Source organism: Gopherus flavomarginatus, chromosome 10 (genome assembly GCF_025201925.1).
Source record: "Gopherus flavomarginatus isolate rGopFla2 chromosome 10, rGopFla2.mat.asm, whole genome shotgun sequence".
In the NCBI taxonomy this organism is placed as follows: Eukaryota; Metazoa; Chordata; order Testudines; family Testudinidae; genus Gopherus; species Gopherus flavomarginatus.
In genome coordinates this window covers 78167980-78182709 of record NC_066626.1, presented here as the reverse complement: position 1 = coordinate 78182709, position 14730 = coordinate 78167980, and the positions used below count along the sequence as shown (strand labels likewise).

Below are 14730 nucleotides of genomic sequence, written 5' to 3'. Positions count from 1 at the left end.
AGGCACTTGCCCACCAGTTTGCCAAAGGAGAAGAGGAATTGTTTAGGGTGATCCACGTGGTGGAATGTAATTCAATAAAGGAAATGAAGGCTCCCGTTTCCCGACACTGAAGTGTCTTTGTTGAATAGTCTCATGAGGGAAGCAAGGGAAGGTCCATTGCTGGAAGCATTGGAGAATGTGCTGTGTAGGGAATAATCTTACACTGCCCAAGAGAAATGGACATGATCTAATTTCCATCGCTAACTTCCATGAGCTCTTTCTCCTTTTTAGGAGCACTCTTGTGTGTAGCTTTTTGTAGGGGTCTCTGCACATGTGATAACCTTAGTCCCAGATTTGGACCTTAGCGTCCAAAATATGGGGGTTAGCATGAAAACCTCCAAGCTTAGTTACCAGCTTGGACCTGGTACCTGCTGCCACCACCCAAAAAATTAGAGTGTTTTGGGGCACTCTGGTCCCTCTGAAAAACCTTCCCTGGGGACCCCAAGACCCAAATCCCTTGAGTCTCACAACAAAGGGAAATAATCCTTTTTCCCTTCCCCCCTCCAGGTGCTCCTGGAGAGATACACAGACACAAGCTCTGTGAAACTACACAGAGAGACTCCCCCTCTCTGTTCCCAATCCTGGAAACAAAAAGTACTTTCCTATTCCCCCAGAGGGAATGCAAAATCAGGCTAGCAATCCAACACACAGATCTCCCCGATTTCTTCCTCCCACCAATTCCCTGGTGAGTACAGACTCAATTTCCCTGAAGTAAAGAAAAACTCCAACAGGTCTTAAAAGAAAGCTTTATATAAAAAGAAAGAAAAATACATACAAATGTTCTCTCTGTATTAGATGATACAATACAGGGTCGATTGCTTAAAAGAATATTAAATAAACAGCCTTATTCAAAAAGAATACAAATCAAAGCACTCCAGCACTTATATTCATGCAAATACCAAAGAAAAGAAACCATAGAACTTACTATCTGATCTCTTTGTCCTTACACTTAGAAACAAAAAATTAGAAAGTAGAACTACTTCTCCAAAGCTCAGAGAAAGCAGGCAGGCAGACAAAAGACTCAGACACACAATTCCCTCCACCCAGAGTTGAAAAAATCCGGTTTCCTGATTGGTCCTCTGGTCAGGTGCTTCAGGTGAAAGAGACATTAACCCTTAGCTATCTGTTTATGACAGCACAGAGACTTCTTTGTGCATTAATGACTCTTGATGGGTTGTTCTAGAGCTTACTGTGAAGTCTGGGATCAGACTCTTCTCTTTGCTGTACGAAAACTTTATCCCTTTAATATGCCTGTGGGGTTTTGGCTTTTTACGAACACCTGCTGTGTACAGAACTGGGCCTACCCATATGTAAAAATAGCTGTGCACCAACCCCCAAAACATCATCATTCATACTGCTTTGGAGAAGCTAGGAATGAATCAGGTTTTTGCTGGATTTGCAAAAATAAAGAAATTGGGGGGCTTCGTACTCAGAATTTTTCACTGAATTCTCATAAGTGACAGTAGCTCTCTCTGGATAGACTTACCAGTCTGAGAGGAGGTTTTTCTAGGCTGGTTCACATACATCCTTCACCTCTGGAAAGTGGAGATCAAATTTGAGAGATGTAAATGCATTCTGAGCTCTTAACTTAACCTGGGAGGAGATTATCTCTGTTCAGTTCTAGTTTTCATAGGTTCTTATACCACTCTCATCACCATAGTATCTGAGTGCCCTCCAGTCATTAAGCAACATTAAATGATGTGACTAAACTGCCTGGTGTGGTTCCTTCTCTCTCTCGCTCATCCTTGCCCCAGGGGGAGAATTGTGCATGTCACTGAGTGGTTTTTGTGTTGGTAGGGTTTTGGTTTTTTGTTGGAGAAGGCAGGCCCTCAAAGAGTGACTGGAAGTTGGAGCAGAATGTGGCAAAGCCACTAACAACCATATGTCAGCCAAGCAGACCTCTCATCAGGAGGCATGAAAACATTCACAGCAAAGTCACATGCCCAAACTTATCGCTGATGTTTGTACAGCTAGTCTGAATTCTTGAAAATGGGTGTTACTGCTTTCCCTCCCCCGCCGCACCTCCCTTTTACAATTTTGCTCTACCATAGGCAGGTCTTCGTGAAGGAAGTGGCCTATTTCCAAGTGAAAACCGCAATTCTGTAAATTTCTAAATTCTAACCTCCCTTTGCATGATATTCAATTTGTAATGAAAGCCAGTGACAGTCAAAATCCAGCCTTCCTTTGTAGTGTAAACAACCAGGTTGCTGAAATTGCATGGAAAATGACGTTTCTGGGTCACATAGTGGAGCCGAATGAAGTGATTAACATTTTGGCATTAGACTTCATAAAAACAAGTATCACTCTTGCCAGCTCTGCTCCCAACCTCCAGGGGGCCTTTGCACCTGATCTTATGAAACCCGTGGAAGTTTTTTACATTGAACTTCAATGGGAGTGGAACCTGGCCTTTAAAGTGGGACAAAGATGTGACCGGGGATAGAAGACTTGTCTGTGTCCTAGTCTCATATTGCCATCTCAGCCTTTCTGCTGTGTACATACAGTAATAAAAGAGGAGAGGCCAACAGGTTCTTGGAGGATGGTGGTAAATCTTGGTCCTTAATAGGAAGCCTCAAGTCATACCTCTTGTGTTGGGGCATGACTGAGAGATGCAACTCAGCCCTTCCCTGTCTTCCAGGAGACAAGCTAATCCTGCCTTTTAAAAAAGCCTTTAACCCTCTGAAGAAAGCTAAACATCGAGCAGGAGTTCAAAATGTGACTTTTAAACGGTCAGAGGTGGGGGTTGCAATTTAATGGCTTCCCTCTAACAATTGGATGAAGTGAGCCGCTAAGTTATGGATGTAGTGGTGAATTTACCAAGCTATGTGGAGGGTGGGGCTGATCCCTTTCAAATGGTTCAAAATAATACATTTCCTTGGCAACCCCATTTAAGTTGTGTGCCTGAAAAAATTTGATGACCCAAGGAAGGTATCCCATGCTTGGGAATTGGCCAGTACGTAGATTGTGTGTCAGGCCATAATCTCGGCTTCCATCTTGTTTGTTCCAAGTGTGGAAGTAGCAGGATCCATGAGTTGTCTGATGTCTGGGTTTTCGAATGAGCTGTCCCGTTGGACTGCATTGGTAATGGAATTTTGAAACCCTTTCCCCTGCAGGCTATGAGTACAAATGGGGAGTGACCAGAGATGGGCCCACTCCACAAAATTTTGATTTGGGTTCAAATTTTGAAAATTTGCAATGGGGACTTTGGTTTGGATCTGTCTCTGGTAATCATTTACTATCTTCAGTGGTCCATGTGCCATGAACTGATGCTGGTCTCAGTCTAGGGGCCAGAGTCCACTTTACCAGAACCACCACCACGTCCAGCACTAATTAGACCCCACACTGGCAGTCCCGGCAAATAGACCAAGGACTGAATGGACAACAGAGATTGATCCCCTCTCAGGATTGAGGCTCCTCGGAAGGGCAATATGGATAAGTTTGCATTGTGTTTAAATAGGCCATCAGTCCCCAGGGCAGTTTGTCCAGCACGTTTCAACAGCAGGGAACTTCATTAATAAAATAAAACCAATCAAAGAACTAATAATGGACTACTTTGGCCAAAACTCCTGAGCCAAGACTCTTTGATTGCAAAGGGGAACCGCAGCCGACACTCCTTGCTGAGCTGCCTTCAGACCTGTTTGGAGGAGGTAACCCTTGCTGACCATCTGTCTGTCTCTTTCCAGGGGGAGTTGTTGAGCCCGTGTCGATGCGATGGATCTGTGAAATGCACTCACCAGCCTTGTCTGATCAAATGGATCAGCGAGAGAGGCTGCTGGAGCTGCGAGCTGTGTTACTACAAGTATCACGTCATTGCCATAAGCACAAAGAACCCTCTGCAGGTAAAGGTAGTAGACACATTTCAAAGTTTTCTTTTCTGTTATCAGTAGGTCTGTGTGGCTCTCCCTACGCTGCATAGAGGGATGTATGGATGGACTCTTTACAAAGTGGAGGAGGGCTGGTTCAACCCCCCCAGGAATCTGTTCTTGCTGCCCCCTGGCCTCTCCAGCATCCATTCTTCTCAGCCTAGCATACTTAGCAAACCCTCATTGCTGTAGCATTTGAGCACCTCACAAATCCTCTGTGAGGTAAGGCAGGGCTATTTATCCCCATTTTACAGCTGGGGAAAGAAAGCTGAGAGAGGCCAAGTAACTTCCCCAAGGTCACACAGGAAGGCTGTGGTAGAGTGGGGAGTTGAATCTGGGTCTTCAGAGTTGCATCTTAACCACTAGTCCCACCCCCCACAGCCCAAGCTTGCCTGCTCTGGTCCCCAGTAGGCCCTTTACCCACATCTGGTTTGCATGCCATCGGGGGTATTGGAGCCCATCACTGCAGACTTGAGGTCTCACCGGCCTGCGCCTTGTGCTGTATGAGCTAGGTGTCCATCACAACCAGATACGAATGGTAGCTTTGTTATCCACTTTTCCCAGGTCTAAATGACAGTAAAAAGCAGTGGAAAATTGCACTTCCTTTCCTCAGATTTCAAGAGCTCTGGTGAGCCTCCAGAGATAGATGTTTCCCTGAGTGCATTGCCTCCAAATCTAACTGTGAGGAGGCAACGTACTTTGAACACATGGCTAATACTCGAGAGACCTGGATTCCGGTCCTAGTTCTCCCTCAGCCTACTGTGAAGCGTGATTAGTTTCTCCATGCTGCAGCTTCTCCATCTGCAATATGGGGGTTATGGTTGTCAGTAGCTTCATATTTGGACAGTGCCCAGAGGTTGGCAAGTTGCTACCCCCCTTGGAGTGTCTCTGATGCCAGGCACCGCATCAGAGCAAGGTATTAATAGTTCTTCTTCAAGGGCTAGTCTGTGTCGCTATTCCACTGCTGGTGGGTGCATGTCTGTCATAGTATAATTCCCAAATCTGGACCTTAGCATCCAAAATATGGGTACTAGCATGAATTCCCCTAAGCTTAATTACCAGCTTAGATCTGATAGGCTGCCACCAATCAGGACTTAGAGTAGAGCGCCTGATAGACTCTGGTCTCCCTCAGTACCTTCCCTGGGGACTCCAAGACCCAAATTCCTTGAGTCTCACAACAAAGGGGAATAAACCATTTCCCTTCCCCCTCCTTTCTTCCTCCCAGCTCTTTCCTGCCCTGGGTACATTAGGAGATCACCGTGATTCAACTCCTTGAATCACCACACAGAGAGGAATGATACCTTCCCCCAGAGGCAATCCAGATTCAAGCTCCGTGAATCTAAAACAAAGGGATTCCGCCCTTCCCCTCCCTTCTCCTTCCCTCTTAAGTACAGACTCAATTCCCTTGAGCCTCAACAAGGGGGAAAAAATCAGACAAGTCTTAAAAGCAAAACTTTTAATAAAAAGAAAGAAAAAGTAAAAGGTCTATCTCTGCAATTTAGATGGTAAAAAGTTACAGGGTCTGTCAGCTTATAGAAACTAAAAAGAAGCCTCCCTCCAGCAAATACAATTTAAAATACTTCCAGCAAACTACACAATTGCAAATAAAGGAAAACAAATAAAAAGACTATACCGCCTTTCTACATTTGTACTCACAAAATTGGAATAGAAGATTAGAGAGCCTGTAGGTACGTGTGGTCACTCTCAGAGCCCAGAGAGAACAAAACCAAACCCAAAAACACAAACAAAGGCTTCCCTCCACCAAGATTTGAAAGTATCTTGTTTCCTGATTGGTCCTCTGGTCAGGTGTTTGGGTCCCTGTTTGATAACCCTTTACAGTTAAAAGAGACATTAACCCTTAGCTATCTGTTTATGACAATGTCCAGTGCACTTGTCTAGTTAGTGTGGGACACCACATTGAACAAGGGCCTTGTGGCTCTAGCACAGGGCAGAGGACCTACCAAGCCCAGCATTTTGGAACCAGAAGGGTTCCATTCCCTTCGGCGTTTGCTTCTGAGGTTCTGCCTAGTTTTACTGGTTCTAGATCGGGTCATGTAAATGGCCTCTCAGCATCATTAGGAGGGAAACTGACTCCTGCGAACAGGGTCCCACCATGCCCTCAGCACCACTGAGTCTCAGTTAGGTCGATCAAATCCTGCTGCTGTTGAACTCGGGAATCGGAGCCGGCACTGGGCATGAGCAGACTAAGCGACTGTTTGGGGTCCCCTGATTGCTTTTTATGATCAGAACGTGCCTGTTTTAGTCTGGGGGGAGGGATAGTCCTGCATAGCACCCCCTGTGGGCTAGCACTGGTGGGAATTTTTGCCACTAACTTCCAAGGGAGAGCAGAACTGGTCCCTAGGATTTAAGAGGGATTTAAATAAGTACATGGAACTCGTGTGGACATTACAGGAGTGAATTCTACCCTGGAAGGAGTTCTCCTTGCTCCATGGCTCAGCACAGCTTCTGACACTTGAGTTTTACACGCATTGGACTCAGGTTGACAGCACTTTCATCACAAACCCAGAGCCCCAGGAGTTTAATTTCTTGGCTCAGATACCTTGGTGCAGACTGAAACTTGAGAGGGAGGACTTGGACAAAACTGTATGGTATTTTTTGAAGCTGTTTTGCATGTGCCTGAGTGTTGCAGGTATCTCAGATCAGAGGCTGATGTTAGGTTCCTGTAACAACACAGATACTAACGCTTTGTGCTGACATTGTGGTAGTACCTTTCCTCTGAGGATCTCCAAGTACTCTGTAAAGCTCAGAACCACAAGTTAAAGATGTAGACTCGGATCCTCAGCTGGTGTAAATTGGAGTCGCTTCTTTGAAGTGAAAGAGACAAGTGCCCATTCCCCAAGCTTCAGAAACACTGCACTTTTTCAGAAGCTCTTTGAAAACCTGGCCTTATTAAACTCTAGGCAGCTGTTGCCATGAACATAAAAAATGGCCAGGCGATGGCAAGAAAATAACAGAGCTGAGAGCTGTGTGAAATGATCGCAAAGGAAAGTGGAATGTGAGGCGTCCGAGTGTTTGTTTGGACTTCACAAACATACTGGAAACATTGAGACTTTTTGCTTATAAATAGGAGCAATTTGAATTAAATAAATACAATATATCATAGGGTTAGAAGGGACCACAAGGGTCATCTAGTCTAACCCCCTGTCGAGACAGAGGAGATGCATTCACAACTGAAGGTCCAAAGAACTATATATACAATGCATACTCACATGTACATCCCACTAGCCCTGAAATACATACACATCACTACATAGCAACATTCACTCTGTCATACCCCCATAAGACAGACACACATTCAAATAGTCACTCACATAGATGCACACACAAGCCCAAATATTGAAGTCCATGTCATCCGACAAAGTGGGTATTCACCCACGAAAGCTCATGCTCCAAAACGTCTGTTAGTCTATAGGGTGCCACAGGATTCTTTGCTGTTTTAATAGGAAAACAGTCTCTGCCTCAAGGACATAACGTGGGGTTGGGACACTGTACAAAAGATGATGAATGAGATAAATGAGGGGCAAGGAGGAGAGGGAGCAGGAAGATAATATTGGTTGGTATAGTAGGTAGTAGTCTCAGCCTGCCACCTTCCTGGCCAGTTTACACTAAGTTTAATTAAAAATTTCAGCTCTGGGTCTGATATTAACATTCAGAGGTATTTTGGATCTGAAGGTTTCGTAATTTCGGTAAAACAATGGAACAAATATTAAGAGGGAAAACTCAATCCGAACTTTGCCTTACTGTCTAGGTTGGTTGTCAGCGTAGATTAGTGAGGGGATGGTGTTTGAAAGAGGAGGCCTTTGATTTAAGGGAGAAGAGTGTGTTTTCCAATGAGTGTGGCACTTTGGCCATCCCTTGTATAATTTTGCCTCAGCATCCTGTGAAAAACAGTGAACTGGGAGTTCGCAAGGGTGATGCTTTCTGTTTCAGCAGAGCTCATACGTCTGCTCTTAATGGTATGGCTCCTGGGATCATCTGAAGAGCTTTACTCAACAGGAAGTTATACCTCAGGAGATCCTAGTGGAATGGAAAGAGTTATCATCTAGGCACCAAACAGACTACAGACATGGTGTTGTTCTAGTTCTGACTTAATTGTTTTCTTACAATTGCATGCATGAGTTTAGTGCTGGTGAACAGTGCCAACTAGACAGCCCAGGAGAAGGAAGCATTCCTGTTAGCCGCACAACAGAGAGCAGCCGTACAAGTTTCCCCACTGCTGACCTGTAACCCTGAGCTGCAGGGAGCATATCACAAGTGAGTTCATTCTGCACAGCCATTGGTTTTACTGTAGGAATGGAGCCAGGCAGTGTTGAGTGGAGGAGGAGAATAGCTGATGATTATCTAGAAGTCCTCAGCCTGTCCTCATCACCTTTGTATCTGAACACCTTCCAACCGAGCATTAAATGATGTGACTAACCTCTCTCTCTTTCGTGTGATTGGTTCTTTTTCTCCTCCTCTCTCCTGTGGGAGAACTGTGTTTTCACTGGTGTGTTTTGTTTTGGTAGGGCTGTTATTGTTTGGGACTTTGGGTGGGTTTTTAAATGCACATGCTGCTCTGGGTTAGGGAAGGCAAGGTCAAAGACACGAACCTGGGACCAGCCCTTAAGGAAGCTCTATCTTCTGTATAGAGACTCTTTGCCCTGATGACCTGACGCTATCAGGGGCGGCTCTAGGCATTTTGCTGCCTCAAGCACGGCAGGCAGGCTGCCTTTGGCAGCTTGCCTGCGGAGGGTCCGCTGGTCCCGCGGCTTCGGCGGACCTCCTGTAGGCATGCCGCCGAAGGCAGCCTGCCTGCCGCTCTCGTGGCGACTGGCAGAGCACCCCCAGTGGCTTGCCGCCCCAAGCACACGCTTGGTGTGCTGATGCCTGGAGCCGCACCTGGACACTATCCAACTCACTTTGGTTAGCACGAGACAGCCAAGAGATGACAGCAAAGTTTGGTTGCTGGATCTCAGTGCCAGAGGCGAACCACTGACCTCTGGTAGCAGAGGGAGAGACATTCTAGCCTCCAGAGCCATCCAGTCTGTCTCTCGACTGAGTGATCTGGATTTTGGCGTGAGCTGTTTTTAGCCTCTGGACAACTGACATTTAAAAGACATTCTTTTGCAGGGAGCGCACCTGGCTTAGGGGGCTGGTAATGGAACATAACTTCACTTCTAGGTCATGGGTGCAAATTCAGCCCAGAGCCATCAGTGACCAAAAGCAATTACCATTTACTGGCATATGTGAAGTGAGTTGGTAGATCTCAATGCAATGCCCAGTGGGCAGGTGTCCCCAGCAGAAAAATCCTCACAGCTGACTCAGCAGAGAAGCCCAGCATTAAATGGGCCAGGATGACCCATCGCCCCTCTCCCCCTTGGAGATAGCTAGAGATGGCGTTGGTTGGCATGTGGCCCTGGATGGGGGAAGGTGGCCCTGTGGTGCTGGTCTCTGTTCCGCAGATACCTTTAACTCTCCAGCATTGTCAATACAGCCTCATTCAGGTGCACTAATTCTTAAAAGATCAGACATCTATCAGTCCCATCCTTCCTGCCAAGCACTGAATTCGGGCTGCTCCATTTCCTTTATAACAGAACTCTACACTCACTTACGCCACTGCAAATTCCACTGACCTTTCATGGACCTGTATCTCAGGCCTCAATCTAGCCTGTCTACCTCAGAGCAGGGAGTAGAGAATACATCTCTGCAGCCTATTTAGTGTGTGTGTGATAGCCTCCCCTGGGACCCTGACCTCGAGTCTCATTAGATAACTCAAGGAAGCAGCTGGCAATTTCAACATTCGATCTTACGCTGGAGCAGTAGGATGCTGCTGTGAGCTACACCAGTGTAAATTCTAGTAGCTCCATTGAAGTCAGTGGCTCTAATGTGGATTTACAGCGGTGTCTTGCATCAGAATATGGCCCTAGCGATATTTGTAATGTGGCATCTAGTATTCTTCTCCTAGGAGGAGGAAAAGCCATGTACCCCAAGGCTGGGAGGCCCACAGCCACCGCTCTCAGGAGGAAACGTAGGGTAGTAGTGGTTGGTGACTTTCTTCTAAAGGGGATGGAGGCACCCATCTGTCACCTAGACGTGGCATCCTGGGAGTTATGCTGCCTGCCAGGGGCCTGTATCTGAAACGTTACAGAGGGATTGTCAAGGATCATCCGGCCTTCTGACTACTACCCCCTGCTACTCATCCATGTGGCACTACTGATACTGCGAGGTATGACCCTCAGCAGATCAGAAGTGACTACAGGGCTCTGGGAGTAAGGGTGAAGGAGTTTGGAGTGCAGGTGGTGTTCTTTTCAATCTTTCCGGTGAAGGGTAGGGGCCCAGGCAGAGACAGATGCATCCTGGAGATGAATGCCTGGCTGCAAGGATGGTGTCACCACGAGGGCTTTGTCTTCCTTGACCATGGGGTGCTGTTCCAGGAAGAAGGACTGCTAAGCAGAGATGGGGTCAGCCTATCGAGGAAGGGGAAGAGCATATTTGGATACAGACTGGCTAACCTAGTGAGGAGGGCTTTAAACTAGGTTCGAAGGGGGCAGGTGACCAAAGCCCACAGGTAAGTTGAGAACATGGAGACCTGGGAGAAGGTTTGGAATCTGAGGGGAGCATGGGCTATTATAGCAGAGATAAAGGAGAGACAAGACAATGGCAGCGGGGAGAGAATCAAATCAGTATCTTAGATGTCTGTATACTAATGTGAGAAGTATGGGGAATAAGCAGGAAGAACTCGAAATGCTAGTAAATAAACACAACTGTAAAATAGTTGGAATCACAGAGACTTGGTGGGATAATAGACATGAGTGGAATATTTGTATAGAGGAGTACTGCTTGCTCAGGAAGGATAGGCAGGGAAAAAAGGAGGAGGTGTTGCCTTATATTAAAAATGCATACGCTTGGACTGAGGTTGAAATGGAAATAAGAGACTTTGTTGAAAGTTTCTGGGTAAGGATAAAAGGGGTAAAAAACAAGGGTGATGTCATGGTAGTAGTTTACTACAGAGCACCAAACCAGGATGAAGAGGTGGATGAGGACAAACAGCGAACAAAATCATCCAAAGCACAGGACTTGGTGGTGATGGAGCACTTCAACCACCCAGACTTCTGTTGGGGAAATAAGACAGCAGGGCACAGGTTATCTAACAAGTTCTTGGAATGTATTGGAGACAATTTTTTATTTCAGAAGATGGAGAAAGCTACTAGAGGAGAGGCTGTTCTAGATTTGATTTTGACAAATAGAGAGGGACTCAAATAGGTTGAGAATTTGAAAGTGGAAGGCAGCTTGGGCGAAAGTGATCACGAAATGATAGAGTTCATGATTCTAAGGAATGGTAGGAGGGAGAACAGCAAAATAAAGACAATGGATTTCAAGATGGCAGACTTCAGCAAACTCAGGGAGTTGGTAGGTAAGGTCCCATGGGAAGCAAGTCTAAGAGGAAAAATAACAGAAGACAGTTGGCAGTTTTAAGGGCACATTATTAAGGTCACAAGAGCAAACAATTCCACTGCATAGGAAAGATAGGCAGTATGGCAAGAGACTCCCCTGGCTTAATGATCTAAAAATCAAAAAAGAGTCCAACAAAAAGTGGAAACTAGCTCAAATTACAAAGAATGAATATAAACAAATAACACAAGTATGTAGGGACAAAATTAGAAAGGCCAAGGCACAAAACGAGATCAAACTAGTTAGAGACCTAAAGGGTAACATGAAAACATTCTACAAATACGTTAGAAGCAAGAGGAAGACCAAGGACAGGGTAGGCCCATTACTCAGTGAGGGGGGAAAGACAATAACAGAAAATGTGGAAATGGCAGAGGTGCTTAATTACATTTTTGTTTTGGTTTTCACCAAGAAGGTTGGTGGTGACTGGATGTTTAACGTAGTGAATGCCAGTGTGAATGAGATAGGAACAGAAGAGGCTAAAATAGGGAAAGAACAAGTTAAAAATTACTTGGACAAACTAGATGTCTTCCAGTCACCAGGGCCTGATGAAATGCATCCTAGAATACTCAAGGAGCTGACCTAGGAGATATTTGAGCCACTAACGATTATTTTTGAAAAGTCATGGAAGACGAGATTCCAGAGGAATGGAGAAGTGCAAATATAGTGCCCCTCTATAAAAAATGAAGTAAGGACAACCCAGAGAATTACATACCAGTCAGCTTAACTTCTGTGTCCGGAAAGACAATGGAGCAAATAATTAAGCAATCAATTTGCAAACATCTAGAATATAATAAGGTGGTAAGTAACAGTTGGCATGGATTTGTCAAATCATGTCAAACCAACCTGATAGCTTTCTTTGGCAGGGTAACAAGCCTTGTGTATGGGAGGAAGCGGCAGACGTATTTCTTGACTTTAGTAAAGTTTTTGATACTGTTTTGGATGACCTTCTCATAAACAAACTAGGGAAATACAACCTAGATGGAGCTACTATAAGGTGGGTGCAAAACTGGTTGGAGAACCTTTCCCAGACAGTAGTTATCAGTGGTTCACAGTCATGCTTGAAGGGCATAATGAGTGGGGTCCCGCAGGGACTGGTTCTACTTCTGGTTCTGTTCAATATCTTTATCAATGATTTAGACAATGGCATAGAGAGTACATTTATAAAGTTTGCAGGTGATACCAAGCTGGGAGGAGTTGCAAGTGCTTTGGAGGATAGGATTATAATTCAAAATGATCTGGACAAACTGGAGAAATGGTTTGAAGTAAATAGGATGAAATTCAATAACGGCAAATGCAAAGTATTCCACTTAGGAAGGAAGAGTTAGTTGCACACATATGAAATGGGCAATGATTGCCTAGGAAAAAGTACTGCGGAAAGGGATCTGGGGGTCATAATGGACCACAGCTAAATATGAGTCAATGGTGTAACACTGTTACAAAAAAAGCAAACATCGTTCTGGGATGTATTAGCAGGAGTGTTGTAAGCAAGACACGAGAAGTAATTCTTCCATTCTACTTCACACTGATTAGGCCTCAAGTGGAGTATTGTGTCCAGTTCTGGATGCCACATTTCAGGAAGGATGTGGACAAATTGGAGAGAGTCCAGAGAAGAGCAACAAAAATGATTAAAGGTCTAGAAAACATGGCCTGTGAGGGAAGATTGACAAAAATGGGTTTGTGTAGTCTGGAAAAGAGAAGACTGAGAGGGGATGTGATAACAGTTTTCAAGTATGTAAAAGGTTGTTACAAGGAGCAGGAAGAAAAATGTTTTTTCTTAACCTCTGAGGATACGACAAGAAGCAATGGGCTTAAATTGCAGCAAGGGAGGTTTAGGTTGGACATTAAGAAAAACTTTCTAATTGTCAGGCTGGTTAAGCACTGGAATAAATTGCCTAGGGAGGTTGTGGAATCTCCATCATTGGGGATTTTTAAGAGCAGGTTGGACAAACACCTGTCAGGGATAGGCCAGGTAATACTTAGTCCTGCCATGAGTGCAGGGGACTGGACTAGATAACCTTCCAATTCTATGTCAAATTGCTTCACACAATACATACAGATGGGGGGGGTGCGTTAGAAGAAGCTCTGCTGTTCACCTTCTAATGCAGCACAAATGTTTCAGACCCCTGATGAAAAGGGAACCTCACCGTGTATTATTTGTAACGTGTTTTGTGAGGCATGCATAGCCTACAGCAAGACCTCACCTTCCACTGTGATCCTGTCAGATTTCACAAGTGAAGTAGCACTGAGCTGCTTGGATGGGAGGCCTCCAAGAAATAGGTAAGTACTACAAGAATCGGTGCTGGTGATGCCTTTGGCAGCATGCTCTCCAGAGTCAGTACAGCACCAACACCCCAACATGGTGACAGGGACGCCCTGCCTCCAGAGTTCCTGCTTCTGGATGATGTATGAACTGGAGATCCTAAGGCATGGAGTCGTTAATGTCCCACTTGTTACAGATCAAGTCAAGTGCCCCCTCTAAGACATTCACCAGACTACTCTGAGGGGCTCCAAATGTGGGGTGTGCTTTCAGCCTCCAGAGGCTGAACAGAGTCCATGCACTCCCCCTACCTTGGGGTCTCTAGGCACACTCTTGGGATGCCGTTCCTCTGTCTAGCACCCCTTCCTGGGAGCTGAGACCTCTGCCAGTCAACTACGTAGCCCCTGAGACCGTTGCTGATGCCTCAGAATTCAGTGTAACTTAGATAAACTCTTCCCCAGAATTCCAGCCATGCGGGTATTCCGGGTCCACAGGGTAACTTCTCAAGGGCGTGTGATACATGTAACACACAACGCACAGACTTTGCACAGTGTTTTAAAACACCATTGCTCTTTACATAACAGCACGAGAGAGATACAGTGCTAGACAAAATAATAGCCATGCCTTTATGCATTTCTCTGCCTGTTTCCTCACCCTTGTGGATAGATCTTTGGGCCAGGGGAGAGCCCTCTGGGGTGCTCAGGAACCTTCCTCTGCAGCTTCAGGACGTCTCTTCTGAAGCATGGATCCCTCTCCACCCCAGCTGTCATTTTCTGACCTCACAGTTAAACAGGGCCTCTCTACTACAAAAGTATACTCGTCGCTTCCTCTCTCCTGCCCAAAACTTCCTGTTTGGCTCATGAGTCTCTCGCATTGATATATCCCACCAACAACACCTGGTTCCTTTGTTCGGATGCTGGCAATTTTCCACTCTCCAACCTCCAGCTGGCTGTTGAGGGGCTGGGGGAAACTAGTTCTCTTAGCTTCAGCCACCCTCCTTCGCATACCCATGGTGTGGTCACAGTACAGTCATTAAGGTTAACTATGCTCCATTGTCCCCATTCCAGTGGGTGCATGCAACAAGCCATCTCAGCCCATGGTGGAGCCTATATTTTATACATT

At 45.6% G+C, this 14730-nt stretch overlaps 1 protein-coding gene across 2 annotated transcripts in view; it reads left to right on the top strand.

Moving 5' to 3' along the window:
- Positions 1 to 14730, top strand: part of MARCHF4 (membrane associated ring-CH-type finger 4) — a 164149-nt gene that overhangs the window by 123156 nt on the left and 26263 nt on the right. Inside the window, exon 2 of one of the 2 annotated variants that reach the window (XM_050917123.1) lies at positions 3720 to 3875. In XM_050917123.1, coding sequence (XP_050773080.1) covers positions 3720 to 3875 — 156 coding nt within the window. Of the gene's footprint in view, positions 1 to 3719; positions 3882 to 14730 lie in introns of both variants that reach the window. The other variant, XM_050917122.1, reaches the window with a different exon arrangement.